General features: G+C 38.2%; 1 protein-coding gene across 3 annotated transcripts in view; it reads left to right on the forward strand.

Moving 5' to 3' along the window:
• PARD3B (par-3 family cell polarity regulator beta) overlaps positions 1 to 22781 on the forward strand; it is a 1417836-nt gene that overhangs the window by 712371 nt on the left and 682684 nt on the right. For all 3 annotated transcript variants that reach the window (XM_006889111.1, XM_006889110.1, XM_006889109.1), the window contains exons 7-10: positions 389 to 514; positions 3391 to 3749; positions 7660 to 7799; positions 10173 to 10301. In XM_006889111.1, coding sequence (XP_006889173.1) covers positions 389 to 514; positions 3391 to 3749; positions 7660 to 7799; positions 10173 to 10301 — 754 coding nt within the window. The remainder of the gene's footprint in view (positions 1 to 388; positions 515 to 3390; positions 3750 to 7659; positions 7800 to 10172; positions 10302 to 22781) is intronic.

The following is a 22781-nucleotide window of genomic DNA, read 5'->3' on the forward strand; positions in this document are numbered from 1 at the left end:
CCTAATTCACTACTAAGCATCAAGTTTGCGTATTAGCGGTAACTTACTACTGTAAGCTGAGATGGTCTCTTCTAAACCATGAGCTTTTTTCTCTTCAAATCCACTCGACTGCACTAGCCTTTTCTTAGTTACAGGAAGTATGAGAAAAAAGGTCACAGGCTAATGTTCTCTGTGTTGGTATGTATCTTTATCCTGAGGGCCTTTTTGTCTTTTAGTGGGTTTTTTTTCCTTTTAACTAAAGCCTTAATAAACAGTTGTCTGAATATAAAGCATAATTCCTTTTACAAATGCAAATCAATACTTATTTTTCTGAATAGTTGCAAGTGGAGAAATAATTAGCATATTATTATTCAGTATTTTCTATTTCAACCTGGATTTTTGCATTTAGGATTCTAGGACTCTTCATTCGCGGCATTGAAGAAAACAGCAGGTCCAAGAGGGAGGAACTGTTTCATGAAAATGAATGTATTGTAAAAATCAACAATGTGGATCTCGTAGACAAAACCTTTACTCAGTAAGCATTTCTTCGTTTTACTAACTATTGATTCCAACAATGTGTGTAATCATTGCTAAACTTATTATGATCAAAACTTAGGATAGAATTTTGGTCTGTTCCTTATAAATATCTTCCAGGACACCCATTTTTCAAAGGAACTTTTTGGTTTAGCATACCATACCTCAAGGTGGCCTGCATATGTCCCTGTGAGCCCTTCTGTGTTAAACCGCAGCATAGAGCATCCTTTCTGCCTGGTTGCCACGAGAAGACATCTGTGGATGGATTTGTTTTTCTTTGGATATGGGTCAGTTAGACTGGTATTTAATGACTCTTTTCACAGACTGTTAGTTCAGCTTATTAATTAACTTACTTGATGTCAGCACTCTTCTCTTAAACTAAAAAAAGAATCTGTTAGAGATGTCTGTGAGAAGTCACTAAGTAATAGAAAGAAATTTTAAAAAAGTATAAAATACTCTCCCTCAAAAAGATCATCTCTCTTCCTGCCTGTGAAAATGTTACGAGAATAGGTTCCTACATCTAAAAATGAGTGTTTTGCAGTTTGACATACACTTACATGTACATACACACGGTAACCACATACATTATTCTATGCATTCATATTGCCAGTCACTTGCATATGTAATACACACTTAGATATATTCATACTGCAAGGATTCTGGAAAAAGGGAATAAATATCCCTTAGTAATAGTCACCACACTCAGTTGTTTCTAACCAAACAGCTCATGGTGTATCCTCTTTATGGTCATTAGTTAAGAAATGAAGCTTTAAAAAATTTGTTTTTGTAAAATGATGAAATAATAGGTGAATCATTATTAAGGATTTTGTATGTATGTGTGTGTATATATATCTATACCATACAGTGCAAAAATGTCTGTTGATAAAGATGGGAACTGAGGTTCACACAAATTCAGTGACTTTACCAAGGGCACATGTTTATCATGAAATAGAAACTAATTTCTAGTAAAGCAATAATAGCACAAGGAGTGCTGGCCAGTGTCAGATCATCTCTCTGGAATCTTCTCCTTTCTCCTCTAATAATCGGGGAATTATGTGATTCAATAGATGATACTCAAATGCTGGTCAGAATGATAGTGATGTGACTACTAATAACAGAGACATGAAATAAGAGATTAAACAAGATTTCTTTTTAGCCAAGATAAATAAGTGTGGAAATGAACAGTCCAGAGTTAGCACGGGAGCCGTATAGTCATCAGGCATATAAGTATCTTCTACTCTCCTCTTCCGATCTACTTTAAATAGGACTTTTATCTTTAAGTTTTTTTATGGTTATAAGATGACTACTCGAGTTTCCTCCATCATTTCTTCATTCCAAGAACTTGGAAGGAGAAAGAACAAAAGTTTATGCTTTCTAAATGAGACAACCTCATTTAAAACTTTTGTTTTGAGTTCTTTTAAACCCCTTCACTTAAATGTCATCAAGTTTGCTAAAGAAAAGCTTGGGAAAGTATATTATTCTTTAAATTTTATTCATTTTGTTGTTGAGAATATACACAGCAAAACCTACACCCATTTAGTGGTTTCCCCATGCACAATTTAGTGACAATGATTGCATTCTTTCCTGTGTGCAACCATTAATATAGAGTCAAATGTATTAACCTATTGTCAAAGAGCACCCAGAGTCATAAGGAAGGAGGACATGCAAATGCACGTATATATACATAGATATCTCTTTTTTATGTTTTGTGTTATTAAATATATAGGCATACATACTAGTATTTTTAAGGTATACATACACACACATACCCCTATATAAACAAACACATAATATATATACATATGCCATAGACACAAATAAGCAAAGGCATACATGTTTATAAATTAAAGATACTTTCAAGGGTAAATAAAGATCCTGGAAGAGAAAAGTAAAAATATGCAACAAGTCAAAATTTCTTAAGGAGAGAAAAGCATGTTAGATGGTTTATAGTCTGAAACACTTAGGCAAAGTCCTTCATAAACATCTCCATGAAAAACCTTAACAACAGTGTTAAAATTGAACTTCTGGAGCACAGCCTACGGTAAGAGAAGATAGTCACTTTAGAGCCAACTCCGAGAAGAGCTCAGTTGATAATCCAATCAATAATATGAAATTATTTTCCCATTGAAATTAAAGTCCGCTTTTCTATTTACTTCAATAATCACATCTGGATGGATTTTCCTATTTAGAAATACTTAAAAGCTGTGGGTCATTGGGTAAGGTACTTAGTCTCTCTGAGCCTCAATTTCTTCATTACCAAAATGAGAACTAAGTTTACCCACCATACAAGATTGTTAAAGAGATTAAATGAGAAAATGATTCATGCTAATAATGCATCTCTAGCTTAGGATGGAGGCACATCACACACACTTATTCCTGTTGAGTAGATTCTGACTCACCGATACCCCTCAGCAGGCATCGGGCTGTAAATCACAACAGACGCTGTCCATTTTCTTCCTGTGGTGCAGATGTTGGATTTGACCCCCGGGAAACACTCAGCCTTTGAGTTACAGCACAATTCCTGATAACATACATTGCTAGAGCTCCCTGTGGGGGTACATAGTGGGCAGATAATGATGTGGCCTAATGGTAAAGTGTTATGCTGCCAACCCAAAGGCAGACCGTTCAAACCCACCCTCTGCTCCATTCATTTTACAGCCTCTGAAAATCCCCTGAAGTCTCAACTATGAGTCAGTCCTGACTCTACTGTACATAGCAACAATATAATAACAGGTATTAGTTGGCAGTCATATTTACTGTAATATTGATAGTATTTCCTATGCTGATGATAGTCCTCAATTGCCAGGATGTTGGTACACGCTGGAAAGTGGTCTGTTAGAAAAGTCTACCATATATATATGCATCATCTCTTTCAAGGGCTCAAGATGTCTTCCGTCAGGCAATGAAGTCCTCCAGTGTCCTCCTCCATGTCCTTCCACCCCAAAACCGTGAAGAGTATGAAAAGTCAGTCATCGGACCTCTTAACATTTTTGGTAATAATGATGGCGTTTTGAGAACAAAGGCTCAGCCTCCTGTCCCGGCAAGATCAGGCATAAAGACCGTGAATCGGACAGAAACAAGCAGTCCCAAAGCAGATGCATCACCTTCGCTGCAGCAAAGCAAGAGTCCCCGCGTACCAAGACAAGGAAAAAAGCCATCCTCTCCCTCACTTTCCCCTCTCATGGGGTTTGGCAGCAAGAAAAATGCAAAGAAAATTAAGATTGACCTAAAGAAAGGTAATTATTAAATTATGCTTAATAGCATTCTATTATTGTAACATGTAAAATTGGTTAAGAGAAATGCATTAAGGCTAATTTAGTTAATTCTGCCTTCATTTAATTGTATCAAAGAATAGATTTAAGTGTATACTTAGATAACTTAAATTTCCTGAACTTGTTCTACTTATTCTTTTCTTCCAGAATGTGTATAGGTTATTTGAAACAAAATAATAAAGACATGAAAGTGGAAAGACATGAGAATGGAAAAATGAGAAGAATGGTTTCACAGGAAACCTGATCTAAATGTGACAATATTGTGTTGCAACTTGACACTAGATCCGTACTATTATTCAGCTGTCCCTGTTTTGAGTGTGATTAATGACTTTTTTAAATACTTCTTGAGTCCAAGTCCAAGAGCACATTGCTTTGGTTTGCTTTGTTGTTGTTGTAGGGTGCCTTATGGTTTGTTAGAATCGTTTAAAATGAGCAAAGTTTTTATTACAAAAGTAAATATGTGATAATATGTAGTTTTGCTAATTCACCATTGCTGTGTGTTAAAATATACTTCAGTTAAAATATCTTTAACATTCTCCTGCTTTATCATTCTTAACTGTTCTATCTTTTTCAAATAGATTATTTGAAGTTAGATCATGAATACAAGTGTGCATTTATGTAATATTATATATACATAGAAAGAATTATTTAACATTTCTGTATTTTTGTTCACTTTATAACATCTGCCTGACATTCCCTTCCTATACCATAACCATATTAAATACATTGCTTTTAAAGTTTCAGTCTCAAAGAAACTAAGATTATTTCTCATGTTCTTGTCTGAATTAATAGAGGATTTAGTTTTCAAAAGTAGTTTTAGAATATTTGATATCATATTTTGCATACATGCATAACATATATCTTTAATTAGAATAAAGACTTTTTTTTAAAGATCCAAAGATGAGATTAAAATTTTATTTGCTAATGAATCTTTACTGAGAAGGACATACATTGACTGGGAGATACAAATATTCCCATTTACATAGGAATTATGTTCTTATTTAAATATATTGGTTATCTTCATTTATAAACATCATCTGGCAATATAGAAGCCAGTGGATTGGGTACTTTAAGGATAAAAATAAAAATTAGACACAGAATGTGACCTCAAACATCATTACTTGTAGAATGTACATATGAAATCTAGAAATTAAAATTATAAGTAGATGAAGATACTTTAAAAGGTTAAAAGATTTGAGGTCTAAAGGGGCGCTTGCTGGCCTTTGAGAGCACATGGGTGGTGATATCTGGGAAGTTGACACCAGAAAGAGAGATCAGAAACAAAGAAAGTGATTTTTGTCTCTTTCATAGAGATATGATAGTTGATGCTTAGTGCACAAGACAGATCTAAAGGACAAACTGGTCCGTGACAGCTCGTTGTTGTGTGCTGTTCAGTCAGAATTGACTCATAGATGACCTTCTAGTGGGTTTTCAGAGGCAGTAAATTGCAGGAAGGAGATAACCCATCCTCCTGCAGAGCAGCTGGGAGATGTGAACCACATGCCTTTGAGCTTTCAGTGTAGTTTCCTACCAATAGGCCCGCAGAGCTCAGGGAAGATCATTAAGGGCATAATTATATTTATGTGGAAGGAGAATAGCAGAGTAATAAACATGACATGGCCAGAGCAGTAGGAAGAGAGTCATACAATCACAGCAGGTAAGCCAAAGGAGAGGGACATGTTAATTTAAAAAGTTGACAGATGAGAACTGTCAAAGCCAAAGAAAGATTTCAAAGATTTAAGATGGGGAAATTTACTGGAAAGATTTCAAAGATTTAAGATGGGGAAATTTACTGATTATGGTTTTGCCTGGATCCTTTAGTGATAGAAGCTTGAAGAAGCAGTAAGACTGAAGTAAGGAATTTTTTTAGGGTAGTGAAACAGAAGAAGATGAATCAAAGCTAATTAATTGCCATTGAGTTGGAATCAACTCATAGCTCATACTCCATTGTGTTTCCAAGACTGTATATCACACTCTTAAGAGATTGCCTATCATTTTCCCTCAGAGCCACAAGTGGATTAGAACACCCAGGAAAATATGGCTGTTGGGTTAGCAGTGCAACCCATGGTACACTCTGCCACCAGAAGAGACTTTTTATATTGTATTTTTGTTGTTGTTGTTTGCCGTCGAGTTGAGCACAACTCATAGCAACCCTATGAATAAAAGGCCTGAAGCCTTTCTATAACTATCATCATTTATCAAAGTACAGGAATGTGCACATGTTGGTAGGTGTCATTAAGTTGAGTATGACTCATAGTAATGCTATGAACAAAAAATCTGAACCCAGTCCTATCCTGTGCAATCCTCGTGCCAAGAGAACAAACAAGTACATCTTTGAGAGGGTGGAGCCAGAGTGCTGTCTGGAGGCAAGAATGATGAGGCTTTGCCTCACGTACTTAGGACATGTTACTAGGAACTACTGTTCTTGAAAGGGACATGATGCTGGGAAGGGTGGAGGGTTGGCGAAGGAGAGGAAGACCCTCAACCAGATGGACTGACAAAGTGACTGCTGCTTTGGGCTCTTGTGTGTCAGAAAGTGTGAGGATGGCAAAGGATAGGACTAGATTCAAATCTTTTGTTCTTAAGAGTTGCTATGAGTCCTACTTAACTTGAGGGCACCTAACAACAACAATAGGCAGTATAAAAAAAATCCTGAAAGGGAGAGAGACCAAGATATTAGGGCAGGAACAGTAGGAGTGAGTGATGGAGACAGTAGGATACAGCAGTACAAAGAATCTAGACATAGCAGAGAAATGTACCACAGGTTGTTGAGGTTATTGATGAGGTTGGTGAGGATAACATAATGCATAGCAAATTGCTTTTTGATTCTTAGTCAAGTATGTATTTTGGTTAAGGTTTATTGAGAAATCAGTAGCAGGATATTATCATAACATGTCTCATTTATTTTATAAACTTATTAAACATTGATTGCACATATGTTTGACCTTAAGTTCACTTTGACACCATGGTGGTATGCCAGGAGCAATATTTGTGTTTGAACCATTGAAACATATTTATAATCTTTTGGAATGTAAATGTTACACATATTCTACATTAGTGGAAATTAGGCAGATTTATTGTAAAATTGAGTATGGTGTATGTAAAAAGAGCACATGTGAGCAACCGTCTCTGACCTTTATCAAGTTCACAAAGGGGAGCTGTCCCTGTCAAGAGTATCAATAACACAAAACCAATTCCCATGTGGTCCGACATGTCCCCACATTCCTATACCTCTTTCTACTCATCTCAGCACAAATGTTACTGCTTTACTGGGTCCAAAATCTGATGCAGTAACTCACAGATTACACAGAGCCATATTGCCGAAGTCAGCAGATTATAATGCAGATTAATAGCAGAATACAATCATGACAGCTCCTGATATGTGCACACAAAAACCTCAGACTCAATCCTCACAGCTTCAGGTCAGTGCTTCCAAACTGTCAGTCCTGTTAATATTGACTTCCCACCCCCAGTTGCCCAACGAAGTTCTCAGTCCTACCAATATCGGCCCTCCTTTCCTCACTGCTCCATTTTGGCTATAGGTGGGTGTTGCTGTGGTAGGTGTTGCTGCGATAGGTGTTGCTGGAGCATGAAGGTCTTCTAACATTCTTTTACTTTTTGTTCAATGGTGCCAGAAGATCTGTCTGCCTTTCGCTGCTGGCTAGCATAATTCAGTGGTAAGACTAGGTCAACCTTTTTGTATATTGTTGAGCTTGGCCAACCCTCCTGTGGATAGGCTGACATGCCTTATTTGTATAGTTCCCATCTACATAACAAAATCAAATAATGCCAAGGAAAAGCCATATTGAAAGATAAACTCCACAATGTAACACATGCTTATGATGACCATGATTTTACTGGCTTTGTATTCTAGGTCCTGAAGGCCTTGGTTTCACCGTAGTTACCAGAGACTCTTCCATACATGGTCCTGGCCCTATTTTTGTGAAAAACATTCTACCCAAGGGAGCAGCCATCAAAGATGGCCGCCTACAATCGGGAGACAGAATTTTGGAGGTAAGAATTGGAATGAATGTCTTCAGCAAAGTGTTGGTTGGCACTGAAATAATTAAGTGTATAAACATGTAGATATGTTATTAATATTGGTGTTATGTGAACATTTTATCAACCTAGCTATTGGTCTATCTGTCTGGAGCCCTGATGGTATCGTGATTGTTTTGCTGATCATTGAATGGTTGGTGATTAAAGCCTGTTTATTTTTGTGCAGGAAGAGATTTTGAGAGTTACTTCCCTAAGTATAAGAGCCTTGAGAACTTGATGGGCTAGTTCTGTTCTATTCCTTAAGGTTACTATGAGTCAGAATTGACTTGATGGAAATGGATTTGGTTTTGGGATTTTGCTGTGTGTGTATAATTACTAATTTTCACAATGGAGACTAGTATACTTTTCAATAAGGATGTAGGAAGAAAAAAACCTTTATTATAGAATTAGTTATCAAATAAATAGCTTAACTTTCAAAGTCTCCAGTAAGATCAGTGAGATAGAACTAAATCATACTGAAAATTTCTTTCTATCTTCAAATTCTTTTGTTGACCTTATCGAGCCCCTTGGGAATATGAATCAAGACCAGAATTTCAGTTACTTAGCCAGAGATAAGAATTTCAAAATTGTGTTCACACTCTGACAGTAGTTTCTTTAAATGCCTGTAAGAATAGTACAGTCTTTCACAGGCTATCTGTATTATCTGTGCGAGGCTGGAAATCAAAACAACTCTAAAGGGTTTTGCAATGGAAAGTATTTGGAATACTCACAGCAAGGGAGTTAGGTTTTTTGTTTTGTTTTATTTTACATTTACTTTTTATTTGTCAACGTCATATTGGGAACACATGAATTATCAATTTATCTTTTAAGCAACCATCTGAAAGCTGATGGTTACCTTTCACTCTCTGGTGATATGAAAGTTTATCATTTTAGATTTTGATGTATTTATAGGAAGCTCTGATGGCCTGGTGGTATGAAGTTTTGCTGCCACCCCAAAGGCACACAGTTCAAACCCACCAGCTGCTCTGCAGGAGAAAGATGCGCAGTCCTCTCCTGTGTGATTTTTCTGCCTCTGAAAATCCATTGGAGCATCATCTATGAGGTGGTTCAAAGAAGATGGCACAGCAACAATATAAATTATAAAAGGGAAACTTTGGTGGCACAATCCCTAGGGAGTTACACTACTAACCCAAAGGTCACACTTCTCTGCCAGTTCAAGTTCTCCAGGAACTCCAAGGGAGAAGAAACATGAACAATCTCCTCTCTTTCAAGTTACAGCTTCAGAAAGCCAACAGAGATTCAGCTATGAGTTAGTTCCAACTTTACAGCAGTGAGTTTAATTGAATTGAGTTGCAGTTACAAATATAACACATGCTAAATATATCTGCAAATTTCCAATAATATGTAACAGTCCAATGACTAGAATTTCCTAAGCATGGGGAAGACTCTAGAATGTTATCTAATGACTCACTTTACCAGGAGGATTTTCTGTGTGATAATGGATTACTTCTGATAATTGTGTTAGGCAGAAAACAGTGCAGTGCCAGCTGTAAATTTGAAGTTTATTTCCTACCTAGTGGTGGAATACCTGCTGGCTTCAGTTTGATTACCCCCTCTAAAAATGTCATGCCTTGGTAAAGGAATACTGATACAAGTTACTGAGTGGTCATAGACCATCTCTCATTGTAATAAGGAGCTCAGGTGGCACAGTCCATGAAAGGTAGCGTCTAAAGGCAGCACCTCTTTGGTGGTTTGAATTCACCTGCTGCCCAGTGGGAGAAAGACGATCTCTAGCAATGAGTGAGTGAATAGTCAACCTGATAAATAAGCTCGGCCCATTACCACTGACTACAAGCTGACTTATATGTGACCTTCCACTGGGTTTCCAGGGTTGAAAATCACAGGGGAGGAGATAGCCCCTCTTCATTCCTTAGAGCCCTTGGTGAATAAAAACTGTCATAAAGACATGACCTTTGAGTCAACAGCACAACTCCCTAGGGACAGCACCATCAGAGCTCCCTTTCATCATCATCATCATCATTCTGTGACTTAGTGGTACGGAGTTTGACTATCAATCCAAAGGCACGTGGTTCAGATCCACCAGCTGCTGCACAGGAAAAGGCAGGACAGTCTACTCCCAGGCAGCTGACTGACTTTGAAAATGCTCTGGATTATGAGCTATCAGTTGGTTCCAGTTGGATGGCACATGAGAACACCATTTGTTATTGCGGTTGTAAACTTCATTAGGTAAAGTTCGTATGCTTGGTTCTCATTTTCTCCAAGCTTCATTGATTCTAGAGGTCCATGTGTTGCTTACTTTCAGACAATGTTGGGTAGAAGGAGATGGAAGTGTGGTGATTGTATCTGTTTATGTGATTTTCTTTGTAGGTGAATGGTAAAGATGTCACGGGGCGAACTCAGGAGGAGCTGGTGGCCATGCTGAGGAGTACCAAGCAGGGAGAAATAGCATCACTGGTCATCGCCCGCCAAGAAGGACATTTTCTTCCTCGAGAGCTGGTAATGTTCAGATCTCACTTTCTCATCATATCACGTATAGCAATAAGAATACTAGTGAATTTGTAATAATTGAAGAATGAGTTTCAAACTATTGCTAAAGGCTTCATTTTTAAGAAAAATTGAATAAAACAGAAAATATTTTGTTCTATTTAGAATATCTCAGCATGAAAACATTGATGGAATGACTTGGAATTATAGAAATACTGTTTCTGGGAGAAATTAAAACACACTTTCAAGAAAGCAATACAATTCCATAGTAATATTAAGTATAGAAATTCATTAATAATATTTCATAAAATATATATATATGTGTATATACTATGTGCTAGGCCCTACGAAAAACAGCCAGCAAAACAATTTATGTGGTTTATAGCCTCAAATTATATAAATATATAACCATTTTCACAGACTGGTGTTAGAGATTATGAAAAAGGAGCTGCAGAATGCTACTGAAGTATGTAACAAAGGAATGTAACCTGATTTTAAGGCTAAGAAAGAGAATTTTAAAAAATCTTTTTAAAAGTATATACTGTTTAACCTAGTAATCACACATACAGAAATCTGTCCTAAACTGATAGATCATCCAAGAAGAAACAATGATCTATGTTGATTTGGTGGTTTTTGTTTTGTTTTTGTTAAGTGCAGTTTATTGTAGTGTCATATTAGACACTGTTCAACCATAAGGAATTGATTAAAAAAATAACTAGGTAACTATCCTATGAAACATTACAAGTACTTAATAGTGTCTTTTTAAAGCACTGATAATGACATAAGAAAATTTTTACAGTATAATGTCCAGTGAAAAAGTATAAAATTGTATATACACTATGATCATATTACATTTAAAATAGTTTAAAGGGACAGAAAAGATATGCACCTGGAATGCTGGTCTTATGAGAGCTTTCATTTTCTCTGTTTTTAGTGAACACATTTTATTCTTGAAATACTTTGTTTTTAGGAAGACTATAGGAAATACATTACAAATTCAAAGAGCTTTATAGCTAATAACAAAGGGAGCAGATGCAATAAAAATGACTTTTAGCTGCACTTTCTTTTTTGTTTTCTTTCTTCTGAATATGTAAAAGAGATAAATTCCCATTAGAGCGGAGAGAATAGTTGGACATTGAAGATATATGATATGAAGATGAGAAAGTTTGGAAGACAGCGTCGTTTATATCCAACACAGAAAAAAATTATTATATGAATTGGAAAGTAGACTCAATCTCTTCTTTTGTGTAGTTTATGTCCACTAATTCAATTATATATTATTTCAGCAGACTTCCATTGAGCACCTGCTATGTACAAAGTTTTAGGTTCTGGAGACAACAAGCATAATTAGGATCCATTTCTAGCCTTCTTGAGCTCATTACCAGACAAATGACATCTACATAGAATAAAATGCAACTCCTCATTCCATCTTTCCTTTCCCAAATATATATGTTCATCAGCATTGTTCAAATGTGGCTGTCTTCCATATTTTGTTGTTGCTACTATTGGTTCAATGCATGCACGTGTGTGTATAAGAGAGAGACGGACAGAGACAGAGAGGGAAAAACTATAGAGCCATCAGCTAGCTCCTTATAACCTTTGTCCATAGGGAGCTTTGATGGCCTAGTGGATAAGGATTGCACTGGCATTTTAAAAGCATGGGGTTTGAACTCACAAGCTGTTCGGTGGGCAGTCTGCTTTCACACAATTCACTATCTCTGAAATCCTACTGGAGGTTCAGTTATGAGTCCGTTCGAACTCAGCAGCACGTAGTAATAACACAACTACAACATATCTCAACAGCGAATATCTTCTAGAAGTCTTCCCCCTGTCCCTCTTAGCTCCAAGGAAGAAAGGATTGCTAATCTTACCTTAGTGTGAAATTCTGAATGTATTTTCTATCAAAGAAAATTGTAATAGAAATTCACAAATAGAGTTTTTGACATATAAGAATTACATGGGAATCCTTAAGTCCAATTTGAATTTTACAGATAAGAAAACAGAAAATAAGTGTGGTTGAACAACCTGCCCAAGGTACCAGTAAGTCCTGTCTAGAGGCATAGTTTCCCCAATATGTACTGTCACTGTCTGGATTCTCACCCATGGTGCTTGGCTCCACAGTCAACACTCTTGGCACCAGTAGCCAGGAAATTACAAGGCGCATTGCCATGGGAAAGTCTGCTGTTAGGGACCTATCCAAAGTACTGAAGAGCAATGGTGTCTCTCTGGAGACTAAGGTGCATCTGATACAGGCCATGGTCTTCGCAATCACCTGTTATGCATCAGAGAGTTGGACAATGACCAAGGAGGATAGAAGGAGAATTGATGCCTTTGAGCTGTGGTGCTGGAGAAGAGTATTGAGAATACCATGGACTGCTAGGAAAACAAACAGATTCGTCCTGGAAAGGGTTAAACCAGGTAGCTCCTTGGAGGCAAGGATTCTGAGGCTCCGTCTAACATACTTTGGACATGTTGTGAGGAGAGACCAGTCCTTGGAGAAGGACATCATGCTTGGGAGGGTGGAGGGACAGCGCAGGAGAGGAAGGCCCTCTGTGAGGTGGATTGATTCAGTGACTGGGATAATCAGGATGGGAGTGTCAGAGACGGTGCGATTGGCATAGGACAGAGCAGAGTTTAGGGCTGTTGTTCATAGGGTCGCTATGAGTCGCAGGTGACTTGATGGCACATAACAACAACAACAACATCTACCATTTTCTTTGAGGTCAACAGCGGGTCAGAGGATCACTCCACAGCTCGGTGATGGCTTTAAGATTTTTGTGAGGCTTTAATTAAAACTTAAGATTTCATTTAATAGAATTTAGGGACATTTGATTTTTGCTTCACATGAGTCATCATAGGCCAAGCCAATCAGGGAGCAAGTCCAGTTAATTGTACTACTAAGAGATTGTGAGTGTACATAAGTTATTAGTTATTCTTGCTTTTAGCAGTATTCAAAATTTTGAGGACTTGTGTTTAACATTTATTTGCCTAGAAGTATCTGGCCAATAAATAATTATACTCCTTCAGAAAAAAAAAATGACATTCAATCCTATTGTTTGAAAGCAATAGAAAGAGCCTTTGAGCCTTCAGGCACCCAAGGAATGCTGACCCACCTCTTTGTTTTGGAAAATATGCAGGAGTATTGTTTTCCAGCCTTCAGTGAGTGCTAAAGTTGAAGAACTCTACAGGAAGTTTAAATAGAGGTTGTGTTTGTCATGCACTAGGTTATTTTAGTGAGAATTACTTCACAATGTGGCCCGCCCTGAGCTGTCTGGGGAAGGAGGAAAATGAAGAAGAGTGGTATGTGATACATCTTTGTGTTTTCCTCTCAGAAATTGGAAGGTGGTCTCACTTTTGTTCCCTCTCCCTCATCATGATTGATGGGCACACTTGACTTTCCATTGAAAACCTGGCAGGATGAAGGAAGGACAGCACTTCCTGCTTTTGTCTTGGTCGATCGCCTTTGGGGGAAAAAAAAAAACCACAAAACCCCAACAGTGTTTATTGTCTTCCTGTTCTGAGGACCTGCACTCTTCCTTTTGTTAAGCTTTGATTTTGTCCTGAGCACCACTATGCTTGGGTTTTGACAGTTCAGTCTTCCTTACCTCTCTGTTATGGTTAGCTTCTAGTAAAGTCTTAACACTTAGCCAAGATAACATGTGTTGAACACTGATAGAGGAAATTCCAATATAGGATCTCTCCACTGTGACCCTCTGCCTGATCAAAAAAGCCTGTGCATCCGTTTCCTGGTCACTTCTCCTAACCTGGGAGAAGCAAGTCGAACTCATATGTGTTAGCCTTCCGCTTTTGGAACATTGGTTACTGTCACGATTTTAACAGCACATTTAGCCAACTTGCCTTCCATCTATGGCAGGCTGGGTTGAAAATCCACTGAGAGGAATTCATGTAGTAAATATCACAGCTAGTTCCTGCCTTTCACTAGCTTTACCAAAAGACCCATGCTTCAAAGAGTGTCTTGCCAGAATCCCAGTCTAGAAGACTTTTTTGATGTCTTTGCCCCCTGACTGGGTGAGAGTTTATTAAAGAGGTGTTCACATGAGGAACATTTTGCAGAAGGTACTTTGAGATTAATGTTTGCAATAGAACTGAAGGTGAAACTGCTGTGTGTGGGACTGCACTTGAAATGAAACTATGCCCCTTAATCAGTGGTTGTTTGGTCTGTTCTGTGAGAAACGTGGCCAGGAAGATTGTGTTTTTCTCCCTTTTTGTCTCTGATACTTAATTTTTTTTTCTTCCATATGTAAAGCATCCGATAAAGCTATCTTTTGATATAGGAAAACTATTTTGAAAATGCCAAGTTTCCTATTTCTGTAATATTTTTACTTTTTTTTTCAGGCTCTTAGAAAAAAAAGAATTTACTTTTTTATGTCCCATGTTGTTACCTGTGCATGTTTGTGTGAGATGTATGTGTCTTCTTTCATTCATCGGAGAGAAAGAAAATATTCTGTCATTTCTTTGTTAACCTCTTTAACGTTTCATTTTTCTGACCTGCTGCCTTATCTTTAAATTATCCTGAAAATCACAGCAACCCCTGGTGGGTAAAATGAGCTGAGAAAATTTCAGTGTATTTCTAATTCCTACCTGCCAAGTTTGCCTGCTATTAAATGCTGGCTGCTGCCAGTGGGATTAACTGTATTTCAGGCAAGCAAGTTGCACTTGCCTGACATGATTGAGATCCAAAAGGTAGCCGTATTTGTCATGCTGATTTGACCTTCTCTTAGGAATATTGCTTGTGGGGAGGAAAAAAAAATATCTCTCTCTCTTTCTCTCTCTGTCTCTCTCTCTGTCTCTCTCTCTCTCTCTCTCTCTCTCACACACACACACACACACACACACACACATACACACACAGAGCAAGACTTCCTTCGCTATTGCTGAGGTGAGTGGATTCCAACACTACCGTTTTTACTAGTCTCTGGGACTGTCTTCAAGAGCCTGGGTGGCATAATGTACAATGACTATTGGGTTGTCAACCAAAAAGGTCAGCAGCCGAATCCATCAGGGTCTCCTCAGGAGAAAGATGGGTGCTTCTCCTCTCATAAAGATTTAGAGCTTCAGATGAAACCTGAGGAAAACGGACTAAGAACTGGGACCAACTAGAAGGTAGTAAGTTTGATTTTTGGGTTTTCTGACTGTTTATGAGAGGTGGATTCCAACTCCATCATGAAATTGAACCCTTTTTTTTATTATCTTATTAGCAAGTGAAAAATTCACACCTTTGCAAGTCCAATTATTTCATATCACAAATCATGGAAGACTTTTGGTATGAAATCTTAGATGAACCTCATTTAACTGATATTTTCTTCCCTTTGGCTATTTGATGCAAATGATTCCATGGTTAATTAACCAAGATACTTAAGGAAGAATGAATATGATAGCAGATATTTGTGGATATTAGCAGAAATTGAAAGATAATTCCAGAACCATTTTTCTACATAAACCAAAGTGCAAGAGTTATGTTTTGGAATTTAAATTGTGTTCTAAAAACCAAATATGTTTTGCTGTAATTTTTGAGAGTTATCAAAGTAACAGTCCTAGTTATTTAAGATAGAAAAATTGGTTAAGATATTGTCTCCATTTCTGATTTCCCCACCATCCATCAACATGTATTCAGCATTTGGCAAGGGTCTTATTAAGTAGAATTTATAACATGGAGCTATAGGATGAAGGAAATAGTATCTTCAGATACTCAGATTAGCAAATAAAAAATGTTGAGGAATGAGCTCTCATTTGATAGAACATTGATTACTGAGCAAAAAAATAATGTAAGAGGTATTGTAGTATGAAATAATTTGGATGGGCAATTAAATGCTGAGATACCTGTTATTGTTGTTGTTGTGTACCATCGAGTTGCCTGTGACCCTACAAACAACAGCTCTGCAGTCTGCCCTATCCTGAGCCAGTCTCAATGACTCTGACATACCTACCCCCATAACCCTGTCACTCCATCTCATCTGGGATCTTCCCCTCCTGCATTGTCCCTCCACCCTTCTGAGCATGATGTCTTTCTCCAAGGACTGGTCATTCTGACCTCATGCCCAAAATATTTGAGACAGTACTTCAAAATCCTAGCCTCCAAGGAGAGACTTAGTTTTACCCTCTCTAAGACAGACCTGTTTGTTCTCTTGGCAGTCAATGGCATATTCAAGGGTCTTCTCCAGCACCACAACTCAAAGGCATATCAAAGATTCTTCTTCTGTCATCCTTAGTCATTGTCTAGCTATCTGAGGCATAGCAGGTAATTGCAAAGACCATAGCCTTAGTCTCTACACAGACATCATTACTTCGCAGTACTCTGAGGCAGATTTTCCCAGTGCATTCATGTTTTTGATTTCCTGACTGCTTGTGCCAAGACTGTTGATCATAATCAACAGCTGAGAAGGCTGTAGTTGTTAGCACATCAGTCTCTTCTGCATCCATCATAGTGCTGCCAGTTGGCCCAGTGGTAAGAATCTTTGTCTTCTTGATGTTGAGCTTCAGTCCATATTGAAGCTGGATACTGAAATACCTGTTAACCCAAAATATCATAAGATTCTTCATCAGGATTCTCAGGTTGTAAATCTTTATTGGCAGAAATGCCCATCTATTTAATAATTTTAAATATTAGCCTTTTTGTTAGTAACCCAATATGCTATACACTACACGAGGTTCCTTAGGTACCTTATAATAATGCTAGAGTCTGGTGATTAACAGCTTGAAATCTGAGATGAGAAAGATCTATATGAATCTCTCCTCTGTCACTTATTAGCCCAGTAGCCTTGATAATATTTTCTGAGACCTGGAGGTGAGATTAGTAGCTAGCTGAGGGGCCAGTTTTGAGGATTACATACACTGTAAATCATAGAGTTGTTGTTTGTTGTTGTTGTTATGTACTGTCAATTTGCCTGTGACTCATAGCAACCCTATGTACAACAGCACTAAATGCTTCTCTATCCTATGCCAATCTTACTGTCTCCAACACAGCCAGCACCATTACCCCAGTGACTGAATCAATCCATCTCATCGAGGATCTTCCTCTCTTATGCTGTCCCTCCACTCTCCCAAGCATGGCATCCCTCTCCAAGGACTGGTCCTTTGCAACTTTCCTTCCACCCTCCCAAGCATGACTTCCTTCTCCAAGGACTGGTCCTTTGCAACAAAACAAAGTATGTCAGACAAAGCTTCAGAATCATTGCCTCTAAGGAGCAGCCTGGTTTAATCCTCTTCAGAATTAGACTTCCTTCTCTTAGCAGTACATGGTGTATTCCATACTCTTCTCCAACACCACAGCTCAAAGGCATCAATTCTCTTCTCATCCTTAGTCACTGACCAGCTCTCTGATGCATAGCAAGTGATTGTAAATGCCATGGGCTATATCAGGTGCACCTTAGTCTCCAGACTGACATCATTGCTCTCCATTACTTTGGCGAGATCTCTGACAGTAGACTTTCCCAACACAATAGATCTTTTAGGTTTTTGGCTGCTGGTGCCAAGAGTGTTGATTGTTTAGCCAAGCAAACTAAAGCTGTTAACAGTCTCAATTTCTTCACCATCCATCACGATGCTGCCAATTTGCCCAGTGGTGAAAATCTTTGTTTTCTTGATGTTGAGCTTCAATCCATATTGAAGACTGCAGTCTGACCTTCTGTAACAAGCACTTCAGGTCCTCCTCAGTTTCAGCAGGCCGGGTTGTATCATCTGCATAATGCATGCAGATTGTTGATGAGTCTTCCTCCAATCCTGAGGCCACATTTCTCCTCACACAGCACAGCTTCCCAGATAATCTGTTCTGCATATAGACTGCAAAGTTATGGAGATAGGCTATATCCATGGCATACACTCTTCCCAATTTTGAACCATGCAGTGTTCCCTTGCTCTGTTCTGACAGCTGCCTCCTGGCCCAAGTATAGGGTTCACATAAGCATGATCAAGTGTTCTGGGATTCCCGTTCTTCTCAGAGTTAGCCACAGTTTGTTGTGTTCTGCACAAACCCCTTTGCATAGTCAGTGAAACACAGACATTCCTCTGGTATTTGTTGCTTTCAGCCAAGATCCGTTTATTAAGATTCAACAAAGATTACTTGTTATTTTTGTTGTCATCACCAGTCATCCTAATTAAAGACACTAAGTGCCAGTGTTAGGGTCTCACATCCACTTGAAATGGATTGAACATTAGTGTATTGGAATAATCTACTGCAAAATTACCCTTTAAACTTTGAAACCGTAAAGGTTTTCATTTGAGGAGTAAGATGCACATGATCCAAACCATAGTATTCCCAGTCATGAATGTGAAAGTTCGATACTGAATAATTGAAGAGTTTATGCCCTTTGAGTTGTGGTATTGGCAAAGATTATGGCATGGATTACCAAAGAACATATAAATCTATCTTGCTTAGCATGCTTTTTTAAAGGCAAATATGGTGGCAAATATACTTTGCACATGTTATCAGAAAGGGCCAGTTCCTAGAAAAAGACATCAAGTTTAGAAAAATGGAGCATCAGTTAAAAAACAGGAACTCTCTTGATGTGGTGAATTGACACAGTGACTGCAACAGTGAGCCGCAGCACAGTTTATGAGGATGATGTAGGAGCCGACGGGATCCTGTTCAGTTGTATATGAAGTTGCTACGAGTTGGAAGTGGCCTGAAGGCACCTCACAGTAATAACGGGACTTCCAGATGCCTTTCACCTGGTTGAGTGATACTTGTGCTCGCTCTTTTCCAAACTTTTACAGTGAGCTTTCTCTCTCCTTAGAGCCATGCTTCCTTATTTTCACTTGTGCTACACTTTAAGATATCTACTTACAAGCCACTCCCTCTGTGATATGTCAGGAAAATCCTGCTGGTTGGGGCCCCACAGTGTGTTTCATCCATGTACAGAGAGCCCCTCCTCATTACTGTGCTCTTGTAGAACACGATACTTAAATTCCTCTTTTAAACTTTAAGAAAAATGAAGAAATAACATCTTCCCCCCCCCCCCCAGGGCAACTAGTGGCTTTGAACTGCCAGCCTTTTCAGTTAGCAGCCAAGCACTTTAACCACTGTGCCACAAGGGCTCCTAATGACAACTTAAGTAATCAAAACTGTCAGTAAGATATTTGTATTGTCGATTTGGACATTTTATATGTAAAGAGACACAAAATACAAACCCTAAAAGCAATCAATCAACAACTTATATGTTTAAGCATCAAGGATAATTTTTGAATCTTTTTAAGGCAACATCAATCTCGGCTACAATAATTTGTTAGAGTGGAAGAGTGGCTTTTAACTGTGGTTCCTTGATCAACTGGTACACTCTTCCTCTTGGAACTTGTTACAAATGCACATTCTCCGGCTCTTTTAGACTTGCTGCTGGACTAGAGACACTGAAGGTGGGGCCCAGGCTTCTAGGTAATTCAGATGCTCACTCAAAGTTAATAGCCATTTGTTGTAGCGTTTTCATTATAAAGAATGTAAAGTCTGTAGGATAATTAAGTGGCCATACCTGACTAGCTTAAATACTAAAATTATCAAGTTTACCTCTGTATTTCATTGAATTGCTTGTTCAACAAAAAATGCTCTGTGAAAATTTTCAGCCCAATTGAATTGTGCCTTTTTGGCCACGTGCCCCTCATTTGGGCAAAGGGCCAAGGCTGCACACAATCCAGTTACGCAACTCAATTACACCTGATTCATTTAGGCAAACTCGATTGTAGTTGACTTTTTCGGACCCAACTCGATTGTGCTTTAAAATTTCCACACTCAATTTGATTGTGTTCAAAACGTGTTACGTGCCACCTTGTAACTTGTGGATTTAGACACAGACCAAAGAGAGGCACTTTGGAGAAGCCAACACAATTTAGTTACTACTCTTTCAGGTTTCCCTTGTTTTCACCCCCTCTCTCTTTCGCACCTCCATAGGGTCATGTGAGGGCATACACTTTGCATGGAACCTTTATGTGGCCGATACCCCACCTGCCTTCTTTCCACTGTGGCTGAACTGTCAAGGATGACAGCGCTTCTGAGGAAGTAATACTTATTCTCTTAAAGTTTGATTATCCTTACTTAGCACATTTTCAGATATGGGAAACGAGGCATACAACTTTTCCAAGTTGACACCTGTTCATGAAAATCAGAAATTTTTTTTTAAGCAACATTTCATAAGAAGTAACCATTTATAAACCTTCCCTCTCAGGTTCTATGTACGAAAACTCCCTCATCTTTGCAAAATTTCAGAGGCGTTCGGTAACCACAGGTTGAGGGATTATTGTCATTTGTTACTCCCTGGGAAGTACTTTACCTGGAAGAATTTTACTGAGCCCTTGTCAGCAAAACCCAGTCTTGGTAAAATAGATGATGATAAATGTGCTGGTTTGGCATTATTAAAACAGATGGAGGAAGTGCTGGCCAGTTCACTTAGTCGTATGGCTTCCAGGTGTCAGAGTGTAAATACTTATGGCTTTTAACACAAGATTGGTTTTGTTAGAGGTTGGAAAGCAGGGGAAGGAGTGTCGTGTGCTGTAACGGTGCTCACAGGACATCTGGGGGTCCAGAGCCTCATTTCACTCTCTAAGCTGATGATGAAGAGCCACGAGACTCAGCTTTTCTTTCCTGGCACAGACAGATGCTTAGTTAGTGGCCACTGATGAGGCTTCTGGAATCTAGACAAAAGAATCCTCTTCAGAATCTGCATGTTTAAACCATTCTGAAAAAGTAATGTTGTGACCAACCACAGACTGCATCCTTCTTATTATTCAGTTAGCCAAATGTTGCCAGTAATTCATGCCAGCTGTTGACACGGAGCAGCTGGAGAAGAAGTTGGTTCCAAAACTCGAGGGAAGACCTTGATTTGCTTAATTACCTCGATGCCTGTGATCAATACATTTGTTAAGGTACATTTGGTGTGAGATAAGGAAGTGCATTTATTGTGTAAAAGCTGTTTAAGGATTAGGGAAATAAAATACTGCCTTAATTGATTGTGGTTGACTTATCCAGCTGTTATCAAAGTAAATACCACACATGTGAAGCTTCCACTACCGTCCATTTCATTGTGAAAAGATACTTAGAGGATTGAACATGTTTCATCTTCCTGGTTTTTAGGCAAAAATGTGTGATCTTTTATCATTAAAGAATATCAGCTTAAGATTGTTACTCTTCTTCTTTTTCCTGAAGGGCTGATAAACAGGGACAAATACTTAAATAACAATCTGTTGCCATTTACTTCTTCCTATGCCCTGTCCCCAAAGATTCTCTGGGCAATGACTTTTAAATATATTCTCATTATTTTTAATGAGTGTGCAGAGCACATGACATATAATACACGGTGTGTTAGGCACCCTTTCATGGAACATGTCAGAAATAATAAAACATGGAAGGGGTTAAGATGCATTTTTGTTTAAGATATTATAATTATTTACATGAAGATACTCAACTACAAATCACGTAATATTCAATTCTTGTTGCTGTCTAAATGAAGCCCCACCGCAGTTCTCTCTCAAGAAACAAATGCTTTCTCACAAATGTTAGAAAGACAAAAGAACATTTAATATTGTTATGTCTCTTTAAGTTTACTCTTCTTTAGATCCATCCAAGGTGGCAGGATATTCAATTAGAAAGGCGTTCAATTATGTTTCCTGGCCACTTATTGAGTTATATGAAGGACTTTTATCACCTCGTCTTCCTGTAATTAATTCTTTGCATTTCTTAGAGGTTTAGGACCTAAGGAAGGATTGTTTCACAGCTTGAAATGTTGTTTAATTCTCTCTACTTTCCTTTCTTCTCACTTTTCATCCTGCCTTTCTATAAGCAAACAGCATTCAGCATGGTGTCACTCAATTAGATAATAGTAATATATTTACTTCTGTTTGACATTAAAATGCCAAGCGTTGATGATGGTGAAGGTAATAACACTTTACATTGAATTGCACTGAAATGCTAGAGGTAGGTGAAGATGCAGGTGATGGTAATGGAATGAAAGAACGGAACAGCTTTAAGAACAAGGCTTTTTCAAGCCATTCCTTCCATAAATACTGGATCTTACAGCTTCTGATCTGTACAGCTATCTGCCTTAACACTCCACAGATGGGTTACACACTTTGAGCCTTCATTCAAAGGCTCCATTCCAGCAAATCTACATTTCTCATCTATATCCTAGATTTGCCACTGAAGGGGAAAAACATACAAACTAACAGAGAAAAAATTCCAAACAACCAAATTATCTTATAAAAAAAAAAAATCAGCATTTCTTCACCTCCTTGAAGACAAAAAGAAGTTGGCATGATTCCCAAGGGTACAACTTATAATGGAAGAAGACTGCCCATCTTTCACCTACAGAGCCACAGATGTATTCAAACCATTAGAGATGTGTCACCTTCGGGGCAGTGCTGCAGATCACTTTGGGCTGTGCCTCCAGAACTCACTAGAAGTTATCAGATGAAAGAAATAAGAGGGGCTTTCTAGATAATGAAAGGATTCCTTTTTTAAAAATAAATTATTGTTTTATTGGCTTGGGCCCT

The sequence above is a fragment of the Elephantulus edwardii genome, unplaced genomic scaffold, assembly GCF_000299155.1.
Source record: "Elephantulus edwardii isolate Elephantulus edwardi_28Jun2011 unplaced genomic scaffold, EleEdw1.0 scaffold00075, whole genome shotgun sequence".
Lineage (NCBI taxonomy): Eukaryota > Metazoa > Chordata > Mammalia > Macroscelidea > Macroscelididae > Elephantulus > Elephantulus edwardii.